The sequence below is a fragment of the Pongo abelii genome, chromosome 18 (genome assembly GCF_028885655.2).
Source record: "Pongo abelii isolate AG06213 chromosome 18, NHGRI_mPonAbe1-v2.0_pri, whole genome shotgun sequence".
Classification (NCBI taxonomy): domain Eukaryota; kingdom Metazoa; phylum Chordata; class Mammalia; order Primates; family Hominidae; genus Pongo; species Pongo abelii.
This window is the reverse complement of record NC_072003.2, coordinates 74,208,954-74,235,917: the sequence shown is the minus strand read 5'-3', so window position 1 is coordinate 74,235,917 and position 26,964 is coordinate 74,208,954. Positions and strand designations below refer to the sequence as shown.

The 26,964-nt window shown below is 45.3% G+C and overlaps 1 protein-coding gene across 12 annotated transcripts in view; it reads left to right on the top strand.

The window, feature by feature from the left end:
• The window catches only part of WDR59 (WD repeat domain 59), a 151,611-nt gene that overhangs the window by 41,912 nt on the left and 82,735 nt on the right, over positions 1-26,964 (top strand). For 9 of the 12 annotated variants that reach the window (XM_054534137.2, XM_054534136.2, XM_063717762.1 and 6 more), the window contains exons 7-10: positions 327-415; positions 4,901-5,017; positions 22,121-22,198; positions 24,031-24,187. In XM_054534137.2, the coding sequence (XP_054390112.1) occupies positions 327-415; positions 4,901-5,017; positions 22,121-22,198; positions 24,031-24,187 (441 nt within the window). Of the gene's footprint in view, positions 1-326; positions 416-3,174; positions 3,319-4,900; positions 5,018-22,120; positions 22,199-24,030; positions 24,188-26,964 lie in introns of those variants that run through there. The other 3 variants (XM_063717760.1, XM_054534135.2, XM_054534139.2) reach the window with 2 other exon arrangements.

The window sequence follows — 26,964 nt, the reverse complement described above, 5'->3', positions numbered from 1 at the left end:
TCAATTACCAGCCAGCAGTGCCATGCTCAACTACTGCTCTGTAAGAAACTATGTTTTCCTGCTGATTCTGCTCAGAGTGACCTGTAGATTTTTTCCCCCTGAGATTATTTCCTCAATTAGGTGACTATGATCCTGTTCCCATGTGTTAATTCATTTATTTTTTGGCTTCGTTTTATCTGGAATAGTGGAGTTGTTGCAGTCATAGAAACTTGAAGGGTTCTGGGCTTATTCAGCCAGAACTCATTATCCAGCTCCCCTGGCTGTGCTCCGCTCTGCTTCCGAAAGCACTGAGGGCAGCAGCTTTCTTCCCTGATTTTTCTTTGCAGCGGGTGCCTCCCAGGTCAAATGGAATAAAAAAAATGCTAACTGCCTTGCCACCAGCCATGACGGCGATGTGCGGATATGGGATAAGAGGGTGAGTAATCTCTTTTTTCCCCCTTGTTGGTCTTTGATCCCTCCCAGAGGGTGTGAAGATGATTTTATGAGTGCCAGGACTTGTCTTGAGAGTCTGGGGAACCCTGTGCAGCATGGTAAATGGCCATTTTAAGTTCATAGTGCCAGATGATATTTGCGTCTCAATCCAGTGTTGAAGGAAGCTAGGGAAGTGAGACATTAGGAACAGTGGTTGAAAAAATCAGCCCCATTTTGCCACCTCCTAATTATGACACCAGGTAAGCCACCGTCACTTCTCTTAACCTCAGTTTCCTTCAAAATAAAGACACTAACAGTGCGTGTATCACTGGGGTTAAGCCGTGGAGCCCAGGTGCTATTCTAGAATTGTCAGCAGGCTTCTTATCCCTGCCCCTGCTTGCAAAGTGAAATGTATTTGTTCTCGGCTGCCTGCCATCCTGAATACTTCCAATAATGATGAGCAAGGCAGGGCACTCATGATGCTTACATTTCCCCTTACAAGCCTAGACGTCCCATTAGCCTCAAAGTATTCTGCGTATCAATCATACGTTCTTACTGCAGCAGCCCATGAACACCTAGGGATGGAAACAGTGCTGGGTCCTTGGCTGTGGCTGTCATGAAAAGTCTACTGAAGTTGATTGTGTTGGCCTCAGTGAGGGTCACGGCATAGAGAAAAGGCCTCCCCTGCACTGACTTTCAGACTGTTAGGTAATAATGAACGGAGGCATCACTGCCATGAGACCTGGGTGTAAATCCTGCTTCCTGCCTGTGAGACCTGGGGCTAGAGATGCTCAGGCGTTGTGGGGATGGCTTGTTCAGGGATGTCCCCACTGTCTTATCTTCCGGCTGCTCACTTCCCTTCATACATTTGGAAGAGAAGCGAGAAGTGGAGCAGAGATCAGGCGTGGCAGATCCTGTCTGCTGCATTAGGCTCCAGGACATGCTGGGGAAGCCTTATGTGGCGGAAGCCCTCTGCCTTAGATAGCTCTTAGGTGAGAAGGTGATTTCATAGAGGTTGGAAAGGTGCATCTCCTTTTTTTTTTTTTTTCTTGAGATGGAGTCTCACTCTGTCATCCAGGCTGGAGTGCAGTGGGGACCTTGGCTCACTGCAACCTACGCCTCCTAGGTTCAAGCAATTCTCCTGCCTCAGCCTCCCCAGCAGCTGGAACTATAGGCGCATACCACCACGCCCAGCTAATTTTTGTATTTTTTAGTAGAGATGGGGTTTCACCATGTTGGCCAGGATGGTCTTGAACTCCCGACCTCAAGTGATCTGCCTGCCTCAGCCCCCCAAAGTGCTGGGATTACAAGCGTGAGCCACCATGCCTGGCCGCATCTTCTATATGTTAGTTTTTGTCTTCTGTTCCTTTATGGCCATTTTCCCCTTCTTTTTTTTTTGAGATGGAGCCTCACTGTATCATCCAGGCTGGAGTGTAGTGGTGTGACTATGGCTCACTGCAGCCTCGACCTCTTGGGCTCAAGCTATTCTCCTGCCTCAGCCTCCTGAGTAACTGGGACTACAGGTACATGCCACCACACCCAGCCAATTAAAAAAATTTTTTTTTCGTAGAGACAAGATTGCTGAAGCTGGCCTCGAACTCCTGGGGTCAAGCGATCCTCCCACCTCAGCCTCCCAAAGTGCTGGGATTACAGACATGAGCCACTGCTCCTGGCCTTCTTTATTTCCTAAATGGTGATTGGTTTTATTCAATTTGCCACTAGAACAGCATTTTCGGCTGGGCGTGGTGGCTCACGCCTGTAATCCCAGCACTTTGGGAGGCCGAGGCGGGTGGATCACGAGGTCGGATCACGAGGTCAGGAGATCGAGACCATCCTGGCTAACATGGTGAAACCCCGTCTCTACTAAAAATACAAAATATTAGCTGGGCGTGGTGGCGGGCGCCTGTAGTCCCAGCTACTCAGGAGGCTGAGGCAGGAGAATCGCTTGAACCCGGGAGGCGGAGCTTGCAGGGAGGCGGAGCTTGCAGTGAGCCGAGATCACGCCACTGCTCTCCAGCCTGGGTGACAGAGCAAGATGCAAAAAATAAATAAAGAAATAAAATAAAAATAATGATACTTAGGACTTCTGCTCAGGTGAGTTGTTGATTATATTTTCACTTCTCTGGCACTTTGTAGTGTCAAAGCAGCACTGATGGCAGCAAGCATTACAGACTTCACAAAGTTCAGTGTCAGGTGCTAACAGTGGATTTTAATCCAGACTCATGTATGACTATCATATTAACATTTACTGAGCATTTATTGTACATAGGCATTCTTTTAAGAGTTTTACATTTATTGATTAATGTCTCTTTATAATTAGCCTCTAAAGTACATGTTTTTGTTTGTTTGTTTTTGTTGTTGTTTTTTTTTTTGGGAGACAGAGTCTCCCTCTGTTGCCCAGGCTGGAGTGCGATGGCGCGTTCTTGGCTCACTGCAACCTCCATCTCCCAGGTTCAAGTGATTCTCCTGCCTCAGCCTCCCAAGTAGCTGGGATTACAGGTGCCCACCATCACGCCTGGCTAATTTTTGTGTTTTTAGTAGAGACGGGGTTTCACCCTGTTGGTCAGGCTGGTCTTGAACTCCTGACCTCAGGTGATCCACCCGCCTTCGCCTCCCAAGGTGCTGGGATTATAGGTGTGAGCCACTGCGCCTGGCCAGTACGGTGCTATTATTATCCCTGTTCTACAGATGAGTAAATCGAAACAAATTTGCTGCCAAAATTTGAACCCAGGCCGGCTGGTTCTAGAGACTGCACTCTGTTTTTTGTTTTTGAGACACAGTCTCCCTCTGTCTCCCAGGTTGGAGTGCAGTTGCACAATCATAGCTCACTGCAGCCTCAAACTCCTGGACTCAAGTGATCCTCCCGGCTGAGTAGCTAGGACTGTGGGTATGCACCACTATGATGAGGTAATTAAAAAAAAATTTTTTTTTGTAGAGATGGGAATCTTACTGTGTTGCCCAGGCTGGTCTTGACTTTTGGTCTCAAGTGATCTTCCTGCCTTGGACTCCCAAAACGCTGGGATTACAGGTGTGAGCCACTCCACCCAGCCTGGAGACTGCACTCTTAACCTCATAGACTAATGCTAATTATAGAAGTAATACCTGCTTTCTGTAGAAAATATAAATGAAAAAATAAAAATCATTCATAATCCTACTACCCAGAGACAAATGCTAACATTTTGGTGTTTTCTGTTCTTATGCTTTTTTTTTTAAACTTAGTTTGTCATACTGTATATGTAATTGTGTACACTTTTTTTTTCATTTAACATTAGAACAGATGCATTATCCTCGTACTATAAGCTCTAAGTGTAATTTTCAGTGGCTACATCAGATTGTATCATCATATGGTATCACATAGCTGTAGTATATTGATTGAGCTTCATTATTTCCCATTTGTTGATCATTTAGGTTTTTTTCTGGTTTTCTAGTGTTTCAGATAATATCAAGATGAACTTCTTTTGTATCTAAAGCTTTTTGTGAGTTTGGATTATTCCCTTAAGACAGCAAAAATTTTGGGCTGGGAAAAGTGGCTTAAACCTGTAATCCCAACACTTTGGGAGGCCATGGCAAGAGGATTGCTTAAGGCCAGGAGTTCGAGACCAGCTTCACCATGTTGGCCAGTCTGGCCACAAACTCCTGACCTCAGGTGATCCACCCATCTTGGCCTCCCAAAGTGCTGGAATTACAGGCGTGAGCCACCGTGCCTGGCCTGTTTATTTTCTATGCTTATTAATCATGTATTGTTTTTTCTTGTGATGTACGTTCATTCTCCTTCAGAATCTTAGTGCTCCATCACTTTAAGATGGATGGTTTTACCCTCTTGTTGAAGCTGGGTCCATTTGGATGTCTCAGTCTCTCTTCTTGGGTGATCATGGGGAAGGCGAGTGGGAATTGTCAGATTGCACTATTAAAGTGTGAGGCCGGGCACAGTGGATCGTGCCTGTAATCCCAGCACTTTGGGAGGCCAGAGCAGGTGGGTCGCTTGAGCCCAGGAGTTCAAGACCAGCCTGGACAACATGCAAAACCCCATCTCTACAAAAAATACAAAAAAATTAGCCAGGCATGGTGGCATGCACCTGTAGTCCCAGCTACTTGGAGGGCAGAGGTGGGAGGACTGCTTGAGCCCAGGAAGTTGAGGCTGCAGTGAGCTGTGATCGTGCCACTGCACTTCAACCTGGGTGACAGGGCAAGACTTCGTCTCAAAAAACAAAAAAGGGGGTGAAAAGCACCTACTACCTTATATCCTTCAATGAAGTGGGAAGAAATGAGGCTCACAGGCGCATTTCCAGACCATGTGAAGGAGCGTTGGATAAGTCTTTTGGTGATGGTGTTTTGTTTGGCTTAACCAAAACAAACAAAGTCTGTGTAGGCTAGAGACAGTATCTGGTAGTATTTTTGCATCCTCACTCACTACCTAGCAGACTTTTACGTGATAGACACTCAAAGAGTTCTTTCTAAATCGATAACATTAGGTGCTGATCTGTTGCAGAAACCCAGTACAGCAGTGGAATATCTAGCCGCCCACCTCTCCAAAATCCATGGCCTGGACTGGCACCCAGACAGCGAGCACATTCTTGCTACCTCCAGTCAAGACAATTCTGTGAAGGTCAGTGGCGCCCACAGGGAAGTTGGAGGAGCAGTGTTTGGGTGGCATCAGGGGTATATGATTCCACCTTGGTTGGAAAGCTGCAGTGTGTTAGCGCAGTATGTATTTCATGGTGCATGTGCTTCTTGGGCAACGGAACACATAAATTTGGTTATGTTGACCAGTGAAATGTGACAGAGCAAGACCCAGCATGGTGCTGTTCAACATAACCAAGTTGTGTTATGGTGGCAGAGTGACATGCCATAGCGTCTCCTCTGATACGTCTCTTAGAATTTGTTCAGAAGGTTTTTGTCTTTCCCTTTGTGAAAGGAAGTCAGAGACAAAAGTACTTAGAACGGGAAAGAAGTTGGCTGGGCATGGTGGCTCACACCTGTAATCCCAGCACTTTGGGAGGCCAAGGCAGGCAGATCACTTAAGGTCAGAAGTTCAAGACCAGCCTGGCCAACCTGGTCTCTACTAAAAATACAAAAATTAGCTAGGTGTGGTGGCGCACACCTGTAATTCTAGCTACTCAAAAGGCTGAGACACAAGAATCACTTGAACCCGGGAGGCAAAGGTTGCAATGAGCTGAGATTAAGCCACTGCACTCCGACCTGGGCGACCGAGCGAGACTCTGCCTCAAGAAAGAGAAAGAGGTTCCCTTGCAAAGAAGCTGCAAGGAAGTCAGATATGCATGGCAGATATAAGTAAAGGAGAAAAGCCTACAGAGTTGTTAAGGTTGCGAAGTTTACAATTAGTCTATTCCTGGTGGAAAAACAGCTGCTCCCTCACATGCTTATCATATGTAGAAAGTTCTGACGTTTTCAGGCATCAGCATTGCACAATTCAGGGATAGAGTCATTTTATTAGTGATTCTCTAACTTGCAGGAAATGCTCAGGATTTTATGTGTTTCAGTAACCCGATTATTTTTGGTTTATCACAAGGTACAGCGTTGTTTGTTTGTCTTTCCTCTCTGTGGCATGTGATGTTCACCCTTGGTCAGAATGATGGCAGGGCAGAGTCATCTTTGCTCCAGTAGTTCCTCTTTGTGGTCAGGTCTCTGAGGACAGGGGTTTGACCACAGAAATTGGTTTAGCAATTTTACGATTCAGTGTCATTTATTTAATGCTTTGTTGTATTTATATAGTCATATATGACATCTTTGTGGTATGATTAGCAAAACTACAGTCATACACTAAGTTAAAAGTTAACTCCTGTCTTGAAGTTTGTAAATCTCTTAGGATTGTAAGTTATTTTTAATGTGCCAGATGTGACTTTTTTGTTTGTTCGTTCATATTGCGTTTGATTTTTTGTTTTTATTTATTTATTTATTTTTTGAGACTGGGTCTCACTTTGTCACCCAGGCTGGAGTGCAGTGGTGTGAGCTCGGCTCACTGCAACATCCACTCCTGGGTTCAAGTGATTCTCCTGCCTCAGCCTCCCGAGTAGCTGGGATTATAGATGCACGCCATCATGCCTGGCTAATTTTTGTATTTTTAGTACAGACAGGGTTTAACCATGTTGGCCAGGATGGTCTCGAACTCCTAACCTCAAGTGATCCGCCCATCTTGGCCTCCCAAAGTGCTGGGATTACAGGCATGAGCTACCATGCCCGGCCGCATTTGGGTTTCTGTCCCCGTACCCCAATCAGCTTGTCTCCCAAGTTCAGGAACCAGAAGCCATCAGTTCAACTCTACCTCTTTCTATGAGATGCCCAAGTTTGTTGATACTCAGTGGCATCTTGCCTACCTGTGAGTCTGGGGTTTCATAGGTAATAAAGCAGGTAACAGCCAGTTTCCTGGGAGGACTTTATAGGCATTGTTTCCCCATACAAAGACTTCTCTGTTCTTTACCAGCAGGCTTAGCTTATTAATGAAATGAGATTTTTGGCATGGTATTTGATTTATTCCACTATATCCTAGAAGCAAGACAATTTTTTTTTTTTTGAGATGGAGTCTTGCTCTGTCACCCAGGTTGGATTGCAGTGGCGCGATCTCGGCTCACTGCAACCTCCGGACGCCCAGGTTCAAGCAATTCTCCTGCCTCAGCCTCCTGAGTAGCTGGGATTATAGGTGCATGCCACCATGTCCAGCTAACTTTTGTGTTTTTAGTAGAGACGGGGTTTCACCATGTTGGCCAGGATGGTCTCAATCTCTTGACCTCGTGCTCTACCCGCCTCGGCCTCCCACAGGGCTAGCAAGACAATTTTTGTTGAATGTATGTAAATAGCATGATCATAAAAAGTGAAGAAACTTAGAAAAGGGACTTTGCATAACATTCAACCATTTTTTTAGTAGATAAGGATCAATATGTGTAATTTTTCTACATAATCATTCTTAAGTTTATATGACAATTTATTAGCTTATAATTTATATTAATTATTTTTATTATATTTTTATTTTCTAAATTCTAAGGGGTCAGCTGGAGCAAGGTATCACTGAATGTGTATTTCACTTCAGTTTGTAAATTATTTAACTACAAAACAATTGAGTTGAAGGTTAGGGATAGATCACGAAGAAAGAAAATAATTTTTCTTATGTGGCCCTTAGAAATAGAACATTAAGTGCGATTAAATGAGTTCATATCATTTCACATAATCTTTTTTTTTTTCCTGATCTTAGATTAACAGCAGCCTGTTTCACAAAATTGCTGCCTTCTAGGCAAAGAGAGTCCTGGAAATCCAGACATAATCCCTTGGTACCTTCTTTTTTTTTGAGACAGAGTCTTGCTCTTTTGCCCAGGCTGGATTGCAGTGGTGTGATCTTGGCTTACTGCAACCTCCACCTCCCAAATTCAAGCAATTCTCCTGTCTCAGCCTCCCTCAGTAGCTGGGATTACAAGGGTGCACCAACATGCCAGGCTAATTTTTGTATTTTTAGTAGAGACGGAGTTTCATCATGTTTGCCAGGCTGGTTTCAAACTCCTGACCTCAAGCAATCTCCCTGTCTCGGCCTCCAAAAGTGCTGGGATTATAGGCATGAGCCACTGTGTCCGACCACCCTTGGTACATTCTGATGAGAAACATGTAGCTTTGAGTCTGTTTCCTAGGACATCAACCCTCAAGGAAACCTGGTTCTTTTTTGACCAAGGCTCTTCTGATATTTCTTTGTATCTCTCTTTCTCTATATAGATATGTATATACCTATATATAAAGAAAAAATATATATTTTGTTTCACTCTGTTGCCCAGGCTGGTTTCGAACTCCTGGGCTCAAGCAGTGTTCCTGCTTCAGCCTCCCAAAATGTTGGGATTACAGGCGTGAACCACACCTGGCCCCTGATATTTCTTCAGAGGACTTTTTTTCTGATTTGTAGCTTGTAGCAGGAACCCTTTGGCAAGGGTAAATGAAAAGGAGAAATTATCTGTGAATGGGGGGATGGAATGGCTCCAGTTAATTTATAATAACTACCTGTATCAGATTGAAATAGAATGAAGTCTTCTGTTTGCAAATGACATGTAATCGTTTTGTAAGACTGCATCAGTGATTGCCTTGAGAGCAAGAGCATGTTATGAACAGTGAGGATATTATTAAATCTCCAGGGTCCTCTAATTAATCCCATAAATTGTATAATTGTCACCAGTTGGTGAACATATTTAAATCTAGAAACAAAATCTTTCTTTTTTTCTTAAAAAAAGGATTAATCTTGCCAACAGTTATATGCCAGTCTTTGTGCGTGAACATGAATATGTTTCTATCCAAACTGAAAAGTAAACAGTTGCTGAAATGTATTCATATTAACAACATTTTACTTGTCTATAATTAATCTGGGGAGGCTGCACTTTTCTTTGCTAGCTTTCCACATACTGTGGATTTGATAATATGGAGGCATGCACGGTATAGAGCTCATTAAAAATCTGCAGAATGACAAGCATACCTAATTATTTTGAGTATCATTCCTTTTATAAGTTGAGGGGCGAATTATAGTTTACCCTGTGGCCATGTGGGAAACCCAGAAGTAGTTTAAGCTGAAAAGACATCTTGACCATTTTATTATTTTGAACATAGGACCTGAATTTGGCAAAAAAGAGTTGTTATATAAGGGTCTAAAGATAAGAAATGGCTGGTGCGGTGGCTCATGCCTGTAATCCCAACACTTTGGGAGGCCGAGGCAAGTGGATTGCCTGAGGTCAGGAGTTCGTGACTAGCCCGGCCAACATGGTGTAAATCCATCTCTACTAAAAATACAGAATTAGCTTGGTGTGGTGGTGCATGCCTGTAATCCCAGCTACTCGGGTGGCTGAGGCAGGAGAATCGCTTGAACCCGTGAGGTGGAGGTTGCAGTGAGCTGAGATCACGCCACATGCATTCCAGCCTGGGCAACACGAGCTAAACTCCATCTCAATAAATAAATAAATAAATAAATAAATAAGATAAGAAATGATTGCAGTCTTGATATATAGTGAAACTAAAGTTAAATACAGCAGTAAGTGATAAAAATTATTAAGAATGGTAGCGTTTTTAAAAAACAAGGGATTTAGGCATATGATTCAGGAGCTTTATGAAAAACACAAAAAGTAACATGTATTTTGGTGAACCTCTGCTCTCTAGGTGTAGACTAAGTTTTTACTGTTTTAAACAAATGATGTGCTCAGAGATCAGTTGCTGTTTAAATGGAAAGAAAACCTACATTTTAGGTGTTATTTTTCTTTTTTAGAGACAGGGTCTCACTGTGTCACTCAGGCTGCACTACAAGTGGCATGATCACAGCTCACTGCAGCCTTGAACTCCTGGGCTCAAGTGATCCTCCCACCTCAGCCTCTCAAGTTGCTAGGACTACAGGTGTATGCCATCATGTCAAATTATTTTGTTTTTTTGTAGAGGTAGGGTCTTGCTATGTTGCCTAGGCTGGCATTTTAGTTTTATTCCTTTTGTGTACTATCCATATAATGTTTTGCATAAAAATCTTTTCCACAAGGCATTTTTGTTTTACAAGAAAATCCATAACATTTGGCTAGCTTTGTCAACACGTAATATATAAGGCAAAATTATTCCATTTTTCTCCTTGATAAATCAAGAAACACATGTATTATCTTGCAAACACATCCTCTTACAATCATAGATAATATTTGACATTTTTAAGGCAGCAGAAGTAAGCATGTGTACTAATGTGATCAAAAGGTATTTGTAAATCCTTTCACCCTATTAACTGGACAATCAATAAACAATCAAGACTGGGCATGGTGGCTCACACCTGTAATCCCAGCACTTTGGGAGTCTGAGGAGGGAGGATCACTTGAGCCTAGGAGTTGGAGACCAGCCTGGCCAACGTAGTGAAACCCCATCTCTACAAAAAATAAACAAATTAGCTTGGTGTGATGGTGCATACCAGTAGTCTCAGCCTCCCAGAAGGCTGAGGTAGGAGGATTGTTGGAGCCAAGGAGGTTAAGGCTGCAGTGAGGTGTGATCACACCACTGCACTCCAACCTGGGTGACAGAGTGAGACCCTGTCTCAAATAAATAAATAAATAAATAGTATCAAAATAAGGAGCAAGGATGGTTGCGTGTGTGTGTAAAAATTATGTTTCATGACTCAATTTTCAAAAGATACTCTTGGCTGGGTGTGGTGCCTCATGCCTATAATCCTAGCACTTTGAGAGGCCGAGGTGGGAGGATCCTTTGAGGCCTGGAGTTTGAAATGAGCCTGGACAACATAGTGAGACCCTGTTTCTAAAAAATAAAAAAATAGCCGGGCTGGTGGCATGCACCTGTCATCCCAGCTACTCAGGAAGCTAAGGCGGGAGGATTGCTTGAGCCCAGGAGTTCGAGGCTGCAATGAGCTGTGATCAGACCACTGCACTCCAGTCTAGGTGACAGAGTGAGACCCTATCTCTTAAAAAAAAAAAAAAAATTTATATGTATATGTATATATATAAAATTATGCTTAGACGTTATTTCTATATTCAAAGGTTATTCATTAATATTAGTTCAAGGTCTTAAAATTAAAGATTTTGAAATTATAATTTAAGTTGATATTATAACACAGAAGCAAAAGTTTATATTAAGAGTTTGTTAGAGAAATATTAAACATATTTACCTTGATACTGTAATAGAATAGCTAAGTTGTTGTTCTTCTTCTTTTTTTTTTTTTTTGAGACAAGATCTTACTCTGTTACCCAGGCTGGAATGCAATGGCACAATCACAGCTCACTTCAGGCTTGACCTCCTGGGCTCAAACGATCTTCCCATGTCAGCCTCCAGAGTAGCTGGGAGTACAGGTGCAAGCCACAATGCCTGGCTAATTTTTGAGGTTTTTTTTTAGAGATGGATCTCCCCATGTTCACCAGGCTGTAGACTCAGTTCTTGTGATCCTTATTATTATAGAAAGTTCAGCTGGGTGCAGTGACTTATACCTGTAGTCCCAGCACTTTGGGAGGCTGAAGCGGGCAGATTGCTTGAACTTAGGAGTTTGAGACCAGCCTGGGCAATATGGCAAAACCCCATCTCTGCAAAAAATGCAAAAAATTAGCCAGGCATGGTAGCAACCACCTGTAGTCCCAGCTACTTGGGAGGGGGAGGTGGGAGAATTGCTCAAGCCCAAGAGGTCGAGGTTGTATTGAGCCAAGATCGTGCCACTGCACTCCAACCTGCCTGAAAAAGGGAGACCATCTCTCAAAAAAGAAAAAAAATTTTCATTAGAGCATAAGAGCAAACATTTTTTTAAAAGCATCAGTTGTTTTCATTCATTCGATTTAATGTAATTTTTATATTTTAGTAATTTTAAATATTTTGTGGAAATAACTCCTATAATTCATATAAATAGTTATGTAATTTAGGAAGTTTAAATTAATTAAGCTTTCCATAAGAAAATAAACCCAAGGCTTATTTAAGTCAGAATAGTATGTTAAAAATCAATATTTATACTGTGATAAAGTCGGGAAAACACACATAGATATTTATAAATCCAGATTATCAAATTACATAGTCTAATTTCTCCAGGGATTCATCTTCATTAGAACATTACCTGAACTTTTTTCTTTCCTTTTTATTTTTGGAGACAGAGTCTCGCTCTGAGACATTACCTGAACTTTTTTCTTTTCTTTCCTTTTCTGTTTTTTTTTTTTTTTGAGATGGAGTCTCTCTATGTCATCCAGGCTAGAGTGTAGTGGCACAATCTCAGCATCTCAGCTCACTGCAACCTCCTCCTCCTGGATTCAAATGATTCTCCTGCCTCAGCCTCCCTAGTAGCTGGGATAACAGGTGTGTGCCACCACACTTGGCTAGCTTTTGTACTTTCAGTAGAGACAGAGTTTCACCATGTTGGCCAGGCTGGTCTCGAACTCCTGACCTCAGGTGATCTACCCACCTTGACCTCCCAAAGTAGTGGGGTTACAGGAGTGAGCCAGCGTTTCTGGCAGAATTTTTTTCTATGTTTATATATTAATTTAAAAAAACTTTCATAAAGTTTGTTTCAAGGTACTGGAATTTTTTTCCATTTTTGTTTATTTGATTTTTGTGTTTTGTTTTTACCCTTTTGTCAAGCTTCTTATTTTATATTCTACTATTCACAGCCATTAATTTAACTCACTGCTAATTTTTCCCTGAGGTACACCTTCAGCAAGCATTTGAGACTTTTTTGTTTTGTTTTGTTTTTTGTTTTACTGTTTCCATTTTTTAAAAAGAAATTTATGGGTAACGTATGTGTATATATTTATGGGGCACATGAGATATTTTGATACAGGCATATAATGAGTAATAATCACATTAGGGCAAATTGGGTATCCATCACCTTAAGCATTTATCATTTTTTTCTGTTATAAACATTCTAATCATACCCTTTCAGTTGTTTTTAAATGTACAATAAATTATTGTTGACTATAATCACCCTGTTGTGCTGTCAAATACTGGCTATTTTTCATTCTGCCTAACTATATTTTTCTACCCATTAACCATCCCCACTTCTGGCTCCCCCTGCTCTACCCCACTACGCTTCCCAGCCTGTGGTAACCGTCATTCTGCTCTCTATCTTCATGAGTTCAATTGTTTTAATTTTTAGCTCCCACAAATGAGTGAGAACATGCAAAGTTTATTTTTCTGTGCCTGGCTTGTTTCACTGGACATAATGTCCTCTAGTTCCTTCCATGTTGTTGTAAATGATAGGATTGCATTCTTTTTCATGGATGAATAGTACTCCATTGTGTATATGCACCACATTTTCTTTTCCGTTTGTCTGTTGATGAACATTTAGGTTGCTTCCAGACCTTGGCTATTGTGAGTAATACTGCAATAAATACGGGCATGCAGATGTCTCTTCGCTATACTGTTTTTTTTTCTTTGGGGTATATACCTAGCAGTGGGATTGCTGGATCATATGATAGTTCTATTCTTTGTTTTTTGAGGAATCACCATACTGTTCTCCACAGTGGCTGTACTAATTTACATTCCTACCAACAGTGTATGAGAGTTCCCTTTTCTCCACATCCTTGCCAGCATTCATTATTGCCTGTCTTTTGGATAACAGCCATTTTAACCGGTGTGAGATGATATCTCATTGTAGTTTTGATTTGCATTTCTCTGATGATCAATGATGCTGAGCATCTTTTCATATACTGTTTGCCATTTGTATGTCTTCTTTTGAGAGATGTCTGTTCAGCCAGGCACGGTGGCTCACGCCTATAATCCCAGCACTTTGAGAGGCCGAGGCGGGTGGATCACGAGGTCAGGCGATCAAGACCATCCTGGCTAACACAGTGAAACCCCGTCTCTACTAAAAATACAAAAAAATTAGCTGGGCGTGGTGGCGGGTGCCTGTAGTCCCAGATACTCGGAAGGCTGAGACAGGAGAATGGCGTGAACCCGGGAGGCCGAGGTTGCCGTGAGCGGAGATTGCGCCACTGCACTCCAGCCTGGGCGACAGAGCGAGACTCCGTCTCAAGAAAAGAAAAGAAAAGAGAGATGTCTGTTCAGATCTTTTGCCCATGTTTTAATTGGATTATTAGACTTTTTTCCTATTGAGTTGTTTGAGATCCTTATATATTCTGGTTATTAATCCCTTGTCACATAGATAGTTTGCAGATCATTTCTCCCATTCTGTGTATTGTCTCTTTTATTTTTTTTGAGACAGAGTCTTGCCCTGTCATCCAGGCTGGAGTGCAGTGGTGTGATCTCAGCTCACTGCAGCCTCCACCTCCTGGGTTCAAGCAATTCTTGTGCCTTAGCCTCCTGAGTAGCTGGGATTACAGGTGCACACCACCACACCCGGCTTATTTTTGTATTTTCTTTTTCCAGTTGAGACAGGGTTTCGCCATGGTGGCCAGGCTGGTCTCGAACTCCTGACCTCAAGTGATCCGCCTGCCTTGGCCTCCCAAAGTGCTGGAATTATAGGCGTGAGCCAGTGCACCCATTTCATTGGAGTATTTTAACATAAAACTAAGGATAATTGCATAACTTCTTTCAATGTAGCTATCCCACATAAGGCAAATCTGGCCTTACAAGAACAGGGAAAAAAGCTGGGCGCAGTGGCTCATACCTGTAATTTCAGCACTTTGGGAGGTTTAGGCAAGCAGATCACTTGAGCCCAGGAGTTCAAGACCAGCCTGCGCAACATAGGGAGACCTCGTCTCTACAGAAAAATAAAAAAAATTAGCCGGGTGTGGTGGTGTGCCCTTGTAGTCCCATCTACTCACAAGGCTGCTGAGGCAGGAAGATCACTTGAACTGGGGTGGTCAAGGCTACAGTGAGCCATAATCCTGTCACTATACTCCAGCCTGGGCTACAAAGTGAGATTCTGTCTTCTGTCTCAAAAAAAAAAAAACAAAACCTGGGTGCAGTGGCTCACACCTGTAATCCCAGCACTTTGGGAGGCCGGGGTGGGTGGATCACGAGGTCAAGAGATCGAGATAATCCTGGCCAACATGGTGAAACCCTGTCTCCACTAAAAATACAAAAATTAGCTGGGCGTGTTAGTGCATGCCTGTAGTTCCAGCCACTCGGGAGGCTGAGGCAGGAGATTCGCTTGAACTTGGGAGGCGGAGGTTGCAGTAAGCGGAGATCGCGCCACTGCACTCCAGCCTGGCAACAGAGCAAGACTCTGTCTCAAAAAAAAAAAAAGAAAGAAAGAAAGAATAAAGAAAAGGGGAAAAAATGGAATCCTTGATACTTTCCTCTTCAAATCCAGCATCTGGTTCTTTAAATACAATCTCATGTGACATGGAAACAATCTTTTAAAAAAACAGCCATGGAGTAAAGTTTCTTTTTTTTTTTTTAGTATTTATTGATGATTCTTGGGTGTTTCTCGGAGAGGGGGATATGGGAGGGTCATAGGATAATAGTGGAGAGAAGGTCAGGAGATAAACACATGAACAAAGGTCTCTGGTTTTCCTAGGCAGAGGACCCTGCGGCCTTCTGCAGTGTTTGTGCCCCTGGGCACTTGAGATTAGGGAGTGGTGATGACTCTTAAAGAGCATGCTGCCTTCAAGCATCTGTTTAACAAAGCACATCTTGCACCGCCCTTAATCCATTTAACCCTGAGTTGACACAGCACATGTTTCAGAGAGCACGGGGCTGGGGGAAAGGCCATAGATCAACAGCATCCCAAGGCAGAAGAATTTCTCCTAGTCAGAACAAAATGGAGTCTCCTATTCCCACCTCTTTCTACACAGACACAGCAACAATCTGATCTCTCCTTCCTTTCCCCACACCTCCCCCCCTTCTTTTCAACAAAACCGCCATCGTCCTCATGGCCCGCTCCAGATGGTCGCTGTCTCTTCGGAGCTGTTGGGTACACCTCCCAGACAGGGCGGCCGGGCAGAGGCGCTCCTCACTTCCCAGACGGGGCAGCCGGGCAGAGGCACTCCTCACTTCCCAGAGGGGGCGGCCAGGCAGAGGTGCTCCTCACTTCCCAGATGGGGCAGCCAGGCAGAGGCGCTCCTCACTTCCTCCCAGATGGGGTGGCGGCCAGGCAGAGGCGCTCCTCACCTCCCAGACGGGGCGGCCGGGCAGAGGCGCTCCTCACTTCCCATACGGGGCAGACGGGCAGAGGCGCTCCTCACTTCCTCCCAGCCGGGGTGGCAGCCAGGCAGAGGCGCTCCTCACCTCCCAGACAGGGCGGCCGGGCAGAGGCGCTCCTCACTTCCCAGATGGGGCAGCCAGGCAGAGGCGCTCCTCACTTCCTCCCAGACGGGGTGGCGGCCAGGCAGAGGCACTCCTCACTTCCCAGACGGGGTGGCCGGGCAGAGGCGCTTCTCACTTCCAGATGGGGCAGCCGGGCAGAGGCGCTCCTCACTTCCTCCCAGACGGGGTGGCGGCCGGGCAGAAGTGCTCCTCACTTCCTCCCAGACGGGGTGGCAGCCAGGCAGAGGCGCTCCTCACCTCCCAGACGGGGCGGCAGCCAGGCAGAGGCACTCCTCACCTCCCAGACGGGGCGGCCGGGCAGAGGCGCTCCTCACTTCCCAGACGGGGCGGCCGGGCAGAGGCGCTCCTCACTTCCCAGACGGGGCGGCCGGGCAGAGGCGCTCCTCACTTCCCAGACGGGGCGGCCGGGCAGAGGCGCTCCTCACTTCCCAGACGGGGCGGCCGGGCAGAAGCGCTCCTCACTTCCCAGATGGGGCGGCCGGGCAGAGGCGCTCCTCACTTCCTCCCAGATGGGGTGGCGGCCGGGCAGAGGCGCTCCTCACCTCCCAGACGGGGCGGCCGGGCAGAGGCGCTCCTCACTTCCCAGACGGGGCGGCCAGGCAGAGGCGCTCCTCACCTCCCAGACGGGGCGGCCGGGCAGAGGCGCTCCTCACCTCCCAGACGGGGCGGCTGGGCAGAGGCGCTCCTCACCTCCCAGACAGGGTGGCCGGGCAGAGGCGCTCCTCACTTCCCATATGGGGTGGCGGCCGGGCAGAGGCGCTCCTCCCTTCCCAGATGGGGCAGCCGGGCAGAGGCGCTCCTCACTTCCTCCCAGACGGGGTGGCAGCCAGGCAGAGGCGATCCTCACCTCCCAGACGGGGCAGCCGGGCAGAGGTGCACCTCACTTCCTCCCAGACGGGGTGGCAGCCGGGCAGAGGCACTCCTCACCTCCGAGACGGGGCGGCCGGGCAGAGGCGCTCCTCACTTCCTCCTAGATGGGGCGGCGGCCAGGCAGAGGCGCTCCTCACTTCCTCCTAGATGGGGTGGCGGCCGGGCAGAGGCGCTCCTCACCTCCCAGATGGGGCGGCCGGGCAGAGGTGCTCCTCATCTCCCAGACGGGGCGGCCGGGCAGAGGCGCTCCTCACCTCCCAGACGGGGCGGCTGGGCAGAGGCGCTCCTCACCTCCCAGACAGGGAGGCCGGGCAGAGGCGCTCCTCACTTCCCATATGGGGTGGCGGCCAGGCAGAGGTGCTCCTCCCTTCCCAGACGGGGCGGCCGGGCAGAGGCGTTCCTCGCTTCCCAGACGGGGCAGCCGGGCAGAGGCGCTCCTCACATCCCAGACGGGGCGGCCGGGCAGAGGCGCTCCTCACTTCCCAGACGGGGCGGCCGGGCAGAGGTGCTCCTCATCTCCCAGACGGGGCAGCCGGGCAGAGGTGCTCCTCACTTCCTCCCAGACGGGGTGGCGGCCGGGCAGAGGCACTCCTCACCTCCCAGACCAGGCGGCCGGGCAGAGGCGCTCCTCACCTTCCAGACGGGGTGGCCAGGCAGAGGCGCTCCTCACATCCCAGACGATGGGCGGCCGGGCAGAGACGTTCCTCACTTCCTATACGGGATGGCGGCCAGGCAGAGGCGCTCCTCCCTTCCCAGATGGGGCGGCTGGGCAGAGGGGCTGCTCATATCCCAGACGATGGGCGGCCAGGCAGAGACGCTCCTCACTTCCTAGACGGGGTGGCGGCGGGGCAGAGGCTGTAATCTTAGCAGTTTAAGAGGCCAAGGCAGGAGGCTGGTAGGTGGAGGTTGTAGCCAGCCGAGATCACGCCACTGCACTCCAGCCTGAGCACCATTGAGCATTGAGTGAGCGAGACTCCGTCTGCAATGCCAGCACCTCGGGAGGCCGAGGCAGGCAGATCACTCGAGGCCAGGAGCTGGAGACCAGCCCGGTCAACACGGCGAAACCCTGTCTCCACCAAAAACACAAAAACCATTCAGGCGTGGCGGTGCGCGCCTGCAATCCCAGGCACTCGGCAGGCCAAGGCAGGAGAGTCACAGGAGCCCGAGGCAGAGAGGTTGCAGCGAGCCGAGATCACGGCAGCACAGTCCAGCTTCGGCAACAGAGGGAGACCGAAAAAAGAAGGAGAGGGAGACTGAAGAAAGGGGAGAGGGAGAGGGAGAGGAGGGAGAGGAGGGAGAGGAGGGAGAGGAGGGAGAGGGAGAGGAGGGAGAGGGAGAGGGAGAGGAGAGGGAGACGGAGAGGGAGAGGAGGGAGAGGAGGGAGAGGGAGAGGGAGAGGAGAGGGAGACGGAGAGGGAGAGGAGGGAGAGGGAGAGGAGCGGAGTAAAGTTTCTCTTGCTGCCACCAAGTGTGTCCCTTAGACTGAAAATGAGAAAGCTGAGTTTTTTTTTTTTTTTTTTTTTTTAAAGAGCAGCAAATCTAAAACATCAGAAGTTTATTAGAAGCTTTATTTTTTTATTTTCTTCCTAGAAATTCTTTTTTTTTTTTTTTTTTTTTTTTTTGAGATGGAGTCTCGCTCTATTGCCCAGGCTGGAGTGCAGTGGTGCAGTCTCAGCTCACTGCAACCTCCACCTCCCGGGTTCAAGCAATTCTCCTGCCTCAGCCTTACAAGTAGCTGGGACTCCAGGCATGTGCCACCATGCCCAGCTAATTTGTGTATTTTTAGTAGAGATGGGGTTTTGCCATGTTGGCCAGGGTGGTCTTTAACTCCTGACCTCAGGTGATCTGCCTACCTCAGCTTTCCAAGTGCTGGGATTATAGGTGTGAGCCACCGTGCCTGGCTTCTTCCTAGAAATTCCTGAGTTTTCTCATTTTATGTTTAGCTACTTGATTATTAGTCTTCATAGTGAATCAAAACAGAGATGCCATTAAATTTAACAGTTATGCCATCTAAACTTTTCAATCTAAATCATTAATTTTTTTTTGGAAATAGGCAAAATTACGCTAACACGTCTGCTCAGAAATGATTGCGTTCACCTCTTCCCATGCAAGAACCTCATCCAGCCCTCAGGCAGGCTGGGGAACGAAGCAGGATTTTACAGCTGGGTGTTTGCCCATTCATATGTGCTGTGCTCTGTAATACTCGTTCATTCATATTGTGCATTAAGTAGAGGAACAGCTTCTAAGATTTATTAACACCTCATTGTTGGCACATAGAACACTCCCTTGCATTCCAGCTTGGCTTATTTATGTATTTCTTTGGGATATCTTAATTTTCTTTTGAGAGGAGAAAAAGTCACCCACTTCGAACTCTAGATTTTTCAGAAGATTATGAAACTCCAGACAAGTCATTTCCATTTCCATTCAGGCTTATTCACAAAATTATTAACCAAACTAAGCAAAACCTTTGGAAAGTCTCTTCTTTTGCTCTAAAACAATGTAAAACCAGTTTTAAAACATTTTGAATATTTTAAAGTTTAGTAAGAGATTTTTGGGCCTGAATATATATCCCTATACTTTATTAAGTCTCTAAAAGTTTTGAAACAGAGGCCAGCGTGAGAGTACACGTGTGGGTCATCCCCTTCTACAGAAAAGGTTATGATCATCAAAGGCCATTATCAAAACTGGTTTCTTTTGTAAGAAGGAGGAAAGTACTTCTTACATCTGTGGCTTGTTGGCCATCCTCACTTTGGGGAAATTTTCAACCATTATTCTCTCTTCAAATATTACTTCTGTTCCATCCCTTCTCTTTCCTTTCCTCTGGAACAATAATTATACATCAGCTGGGCGCGGTGGCTCACACCTGTAATCCCAGCACTCTGGGAGGCTGAGGTGGGCAGATCACCTGAGGTCAGGAGTTCAAGACCAGCCTGGCCATGGTGAAACCCCGTCTCTGCTAAAAATACAAAAAATTAGCCAGGCGTGATGGTGCGTGCCTGTAATCCCAGCTACTTGGGAGGCTGAGGCAGGAGAATTGCTTGAACCTGGGAGGCGGAGGTTGCAGTGAGCCGAGATTGCGCCATTGCACTCCAGCCTGGGCAACAAGAGCAAAACTCCCTCTCAAAAAAAAAAAATACACTTATTGGACTTTTTCACTGTTTTCCATATAGTCTGATACACTTTTTATTTTTCTATTAAAAACTTTTTTTTGAGACAGGGTCGTGCTCTATTGCCTACACTGGAGTGCAGTGGTATGATCATAGCTCACTGTAACCTGGAACCCCTTGAGTCAATCAGTCCTCCCACTTCAGCCTCCCAATCAGCTAGGTGAGGAGACGGGGTCTTGCTTTGTTGCCCAGGCTGGTCTTGAACTCCTGGCCTCAAGTGATCCTCCTACCTTAGCCTCCCAAAGCACTGAGATTATAGGCATGAGCCACTGTACCAGCCTTGAAAACCTATGAAATATAACATATGCAGAGTTGCATATAACTGCCCACACAGGGTATCAAACAGTTCCATGACACTGAAGAGCTACCTCGTGTTATTCCTTTGCACTCATACCCTTTCCTGCCCCTAACTTCTGGCAACCACTTGTCTGTTCCCCGTCACTATAATTTGGTCTTTTTGAGAATGCTTTTTTTTTTTTTTTTTTTTTGAGATACAGTCTTGTTCTGTTGCCCAGGCTGGAGTGCAGTGGTGCCATCTTGGCTCATTATAACCTCTGCCTCCCAGGTTCAAGCAATTCTTGTGCCTCAGCCTCCTGAGTAGCTGGGACTACAAGTGTGTGCCACCATGTCCAGCTAATATTTGTATTTTTGGTAGAGATGGGGTTTTGCCATGTTGGCCAGGCTGGTCTTGAACTCCTGACCTCAAGTGATCTGCCTGCCTCGGCCTCCCAAAGTGCTGGGATTATAGGCATGAGCCACCGCACCTGGACTAGTATATAACCTTTTAAGGTTGTCTTTTTTTCATTCAACGTAATGCCTTTAAGAGTCATCTAAGTTGTTTTAAAAATTAATAATGCATAGACTTTTTAGTACTGAGTAGTATTCCACTTATGTATATGCCACCATTAATTTTCTGTTGACCCATTTAAGGACATTTGGACCATTTTTGGTTTTTGATGATTGTGAATAGAGCCACCGTAAACATTCATGTATGGGTTTTTGTGTGAATAGACATTTTCAATTTTCAAGGGCAGTTATGTAGGAGTGGTATTGCTGGGTCATATGGTATGTGTACTTTTAACTTTATAGGAAATTGCCAAAGTAGCCGGGAGTGGTAGCTCATACCTGTAATCCCAGCACTTTGGGAGGCCGAGGTGGGAGGATTGCCTGAGCTCAGGAGTTAGAGACCAGCCAGGACAACATGGCAAGATCCCATCTCTATTAAAAAAAGAAATTTCCATAATGATTTCCAGAGTGATTGCTGTCATCTATTTTTGAAAAAATTTCCTAAGCTTAAACAGTTCCGAGTTTCACTCTTGGCTTTCCTGCCTTTGTGACAAATGCTGGAGTTCTAAGCGTATGTACCTCTCACGTTAGAAGCATTGGTGTCTCTAAGGTAGTTTGTGTGGCTGACTTTGTGTGCTCTACAGTTTCAAGAATTGCACCTCGGATGTTGGAGGATGACAGCGGGTGTGGACTTGAATGGATTGGCTCCTAGGTTTTCACACAGCTGCCTTTTTTCTTTGTGAATGTCGTTTCTTTATATAGCCTCTACATTTGAAAAAGAGATTAATAACATGCGTTATATGGTTGTTACAAAAATTAAATGGGAGAAAAAAAGTTCTAAATATATGTCCGAAATGTAATGAGTAGTCAGGACACTTCAGCTATTGTTCTTAAATTACCTGCAAGATGTAAACGTGAGACAGGATCAAACACGTCACTTTTAATTTTCAGCTCTAAAGGTCATTTCATAATCAAGCCTGTTGACAGTGACCTGCTGCGATTAGTGGTCCTCATAAAGTCCAGAAATTCTCCTGTAATGTTTTAGAAATAGAAAGGGAGGTTTCTTTATGTCTTTGTCACAGTAGCATGGTTATAAGAGCTGAACTAAAAATATGCTGTTGAAGTGTATCTTTAGAGGACCAGAAGCAATGAGTTGAAAGGTATGCTTATTTCAGTAGAATTTTTTAATGACATTTATTTCACAAATGATCTTGCTTGCTCTCTTCTAGTTCTGGGATTACCGCCAGCCTCGGAAATACCTCAATATTCTTCCTTGCCAGGTGCCTGTCTGGAAGGCCAGATATACAGTGAGTGAGCCACCCTGCCTCTTGATAGGAAACTTCTTTTTAGGTGTTCCAAAAACAAGGAGCCCAGGGACATTTTCTCTTATTTGCTTTGTGAGGTGATTTTCTGTTTCTCTGTTGGTTTAGTGGTGGGACAAATGTGATAATGATGGCATAAATGCTGTTAACTATGTAAAATTTTATTCTTGGCCGGGCACAGTGGCTCACACCAGGATCCCCTGAGGTCAGGAGTTCGAGACCATCCTGGCCATGGTGAAACCCCGTCTCTACTAAAAATACAAAAATTAGCCAGGTGTGGTGGCACATGCCTGTAGTCCCAGCTACTCGGGAGGCTGAGGCAGGAGAATCGCTTGAACCTGGGTGGCGGAGCTTGCAGTAAGCAGAGATCGCGCCACTGCACTCCAACCTGGGTGACAGAGCGAGACTCCATCTCCAAAAAAAATAAATAAATAAATAAAATTTATTCTTGGAGTGTTGGGTAAGTATCTACATCAGAATTGCTGATCGAAGCTCCACAGAGAAGCTAGGCCATGTAAAGATACTCACTAATGATAGCGCCGGCAGCAGGGTAGATGGAGGAGAGGGTCAGGAGGCTTGAGGTCTGTGAATTGTGGTGGAAGGAACTCTGGCTTTAAATTCCGAAGACCTGGGCTGGGGGCCATGCTCTATCATTTAATACTGGTGTGCCCTTGGGCAAGCCATTTGATGTTTTTGAGCAGAAATTTCCTTTACTATAGAATATGAATAGTAATTTTTACTATGCCCTCCTTTTTTTTTAATTGTGATGAAGTCCACCATTTTAAAATATACAGTTCTGTAGTTCACAAGCTGACTTTCTTTTGAAATAACTTATATGAATGTGCTTTTTAAACCATTAAATAAATGCTACAAATAGAGTGGGTAGGCTATTATCAACCTTCCAGTAATTTTCCATTGCCACACAGGTGACAGATAATGTATTTCCTTTAATGTCAATCTGAAAGCTAGCACAGGGATGGATAAAGCTACCTTTATACATTGGGCTGTCACCATGGAGCATTGTGGAGCAAAAAAGGTAATTTGGGTATTAAGTTGGTTTTGTACCTGGGATCACTTGCCAAGAAATCAAGACACTCTTCTTATGAATTGAAATACTTTTCTGGATTAATATGTTTGCTTTAAAAAATAAACAGAAAAGTCCAAGAGTGCTACCAGGAGGGGTGGTGAAAATAAATGTGCTCTTTGGTGACTGTGGTTTATTCCTTAAATAACAGAGTCTAGTTATCAACTGAATGGAGCCCTTAGCTACCTAGTAGATTGGGTTTTGCCAAGTAAAACATGTCATTCCTGAAGCGAGCAAGTTTTCCTTTGAGCAGTTGCAGTGCCGGGGGGGCGGGAAGGTGATGCTTCAAGTGGATGGCGTGTTTCTGGTGCATTTCCACGTGGCAAGAATTAGGTTTGCTGCTCCAGGGATTTTCCCTGTCAGCCCTGCATGCTCATTCTGGGAAAGCACTCAGTAACTCTTGAGCGGTAACTCATGGAGAGTAGCTAGGATGTGAAACAGTGTGTTTCAGTGCATAGCAATCAGTACCATTTGCTTATTTTAGAATTTTCAAAGTTCTTCAAGCGCTTGCCTCAGCCTGAGTTTTTACTTGCTGTGGTCCCTTCCATAAGCAGAGAGAAAAGTAGACGCGATGTGCAGCTTATGGTGTTTGGGAAAAATTTCTCCAGATGAGTTGGGGCCTTCCATTATCTAATTTATTTTACTTAGGAAGAATTCCAGGTTTGGAAACTCAAGACTCAGCCGATTCTCCCTGAAATAATCTAATCACCTGCTTTTCCCTTCCCTGCCTTAGCCTTTCAGCAATGGATTGGTGACCGTGATGGTTCCCCAGCTGCGGAGGGAAAATAGCCTTCTCCTCTGGAATGTCTTTGACTTGAACACCCCAGTCCACACCTTCGTGGGGCATGATGATGTGGTGCTGGAGTTCCAGTGGAGGAAGCAGAAGGAAGGTGAGTGGGAGAGGCCTGCTGCCCACTTTCCTTCTGAGCTCTGGTGACAGCAGTGCCAGTCAGTGTTGCCATGGAGTCCAGTAAAGAAGACATAGAGAGAGCTGGGCTTTAGGAACCAGAGAGCTAGGGCTGTTGCCACCTTTCGTCATAGGTGAGTAAAGGGACTATATAAGGCTGCTGTTCCTCTTCCAAATTCTGTCCTCTTCTACAATTGTCAGCGTAGTCTCTCTTGCTTGGAAGAGATCTGCTCCAGTAAGAGACGGAAGATAGAGATTTGCTGTTGGATTGTTTCTGGGACTGAAAGACTCTGGGCTCAGAAGTCCAGGGCATTTGCCCCTTGCCACTCTGTTGATGAGGGAGACCCAAGGTGGTCTTTAGTACTGCCTACTACATACCCTCAGTTGTCTTCACAAGCATGTAGTGCTGTTTTACCTCCCAGCCCTTTGAAGATAGATTTGGCTGATAGACTTGCTTTGATCATGACACATGAGCAGAAGTGATGTGGTCCCTCCTGGGTTGAAAGATTAGGGGCTGATGTGCAATTAAACACCCTCTTTGCCTCTGCCACATCAGTTGGCAAAGCTCAAGATGGAGCTGCTTCCAGCACATCCTGGTAGGAGTATGAGGCGGAGATGCAGAGCAAGCAGGAAATGTAAGCCACTGAGGTGTTGGGGTGGTTTGTTATTGCAGCTTCATCATCTAGCCCTCACTCATGCAGGGCCCTAGTGTAATGGGAGTCAGGAGGCCGCAGCCTCAGTTTCTCCATCAGCTCACCATGCAGGTTTAGATACAGCCTGTCTTTTCTTGAGATTGTTTTGCCATGATCTCTAAGTGTTTGACAGAATACAAGTTTATTTGTTGGAGTTTTCATATTGCACATGGGAAGCCAGGCAGGTGGAGTGATGTGACTTGTCCAGGGTCACAGGAAAGGTCTCTAGTGGACCTGGGATTAGAGCAGTCATCTTCTGTCCCAGCTTGTTTGTGACTTTCATAAACTTCTTCCAGGATATTTATTAAAGAGACTCTTTTGATCATCCGGTTAACTTTCCTATCCATATTTCCAAAATCTCTCTTGCTTCTAGAAACATGAGGCTGCCTGGGTTTATCTCACTAATTGCATGCATAGGTTTTAGCTTTCAACTTAATCTCTTGCATTTTGCCATAGAAAACAGATGATGTGGTTGGGCACGGTGGCTCACATCTATAATCCCAGCACTTTGGGAGGCCGAGGCGGGTGGATAACCTGAGGTCAGGAGTTTGAAACCAACCTGGCCAGCATGGTGAAACCCCATCTCTACTAAAAATACAAAAAAAATTAGCCAGGCATGGTGGTGCATGCTGTAGTCCCAGCTACCTGGGAGGCTAAGGCAGGAGAATGGTTGAACCGGCAGGCGGAGGTTGCATTGAGCTGAGATCGCACCATTGCACTCCAGCCTGGGAAACAGAGCAAGACTCCGTCTCAAAAAAAAAAAAAAAAAAGAAAAGAAAACAGATGATGTGATTTCCTCAGTCCAGTGGGGAGGGGTTGACCGGTAGTTTTGGATGGAAATAAAGTTTTTAGGAACCCATTTTTAGTTACCCATGTTGTCTAAGCTGGTGAGTGAGTTGTGTAAATTGGAACTGCCTGACCAGTAGCAAAATTTTGAGTACGAGTTACTATTTAACTTTTTTTTTTGTTTTAACTGTGAAAGAGGGGAATAATAAACACTGGGGCCTACTTGAGGATGGAGGGTGGGAGGGGGAGAGGATCAGAAAAAAAATAACTATTGGGTACTAGGCTTAGTACCTGGGTGATGAAATAATCTGTACAACAAACCCCCATGACAGGAGTTTGTCTTTGTAACAAACCTGCACATGAACCCCTGAAGCTAAAATGAAAGTTTAAATTTAAAAAAAATTTTTTTTTACTGTGAAATATATCATGTATTTGAAAATTATATGGAACATGTATAGTGTAACAAATAATTATAAAGTGAAAATCTATGCAATTGCCATGCAGGTCAAGAAAGAAAACGATGCCAAGAGCCCCGAAGCTACCTGATCACCATCCCCTCCTTTCCCTGAGAGCACTATTCCTCTAATGCTTATGATAGCCATTGCTGGATTTTTCCTTTGTGGTTTCACTGCCTATTTTTGAATCCCTAAAAGTAGTTTAGGTTTGCCTGTTTCTGAACCTTTTACAAATTTAATTATTATGCATGTGTTTTTATGCAGATGTTCCTTATGATGGGGTTATGTCCCGATAAACCCATTGTAAGTTGAAAATATTGTAAGTAGAAAATGTATTTTAGGCCAGGCACAGTGGCTTACACCTGTAATCTCAGTACTTTGGGAGGCTGAGATGGGTGGATCACTTGAGGCCAGGAGTTCTGGCCATCATGGCAAAACCCCATCTCTACTGAAAATACAAAAATCAGCCAGGTGTGGTAGTGCATGCCTATAGTCCCAGCTACTTCGGAGGCTGAGGCAGCAGAATCTCTTGAACCCAGGAGGCAGAGGTTTCAGTGAGCTGAGATTGTGCCACTGCACCCCAGCCTGGAGACAGATCGAGACTGTCTCAAAAGAAAAAAAAAAAAAAAGAAAATATATTTTACCCACCTAACCCACTGAACATCATAGCTTAAGTAGCCTACCTTAAACATGCTCAGAACACTTCCATCGGCCTACATTTGGGCTAAATCCTCTAATACAAAGCCTATTCTATAAAAAAAGTGTTGAATATCTCATATACTTTGTTGAATACTGTGCATTATGTTAAAATTGTGACAGTTTCACGC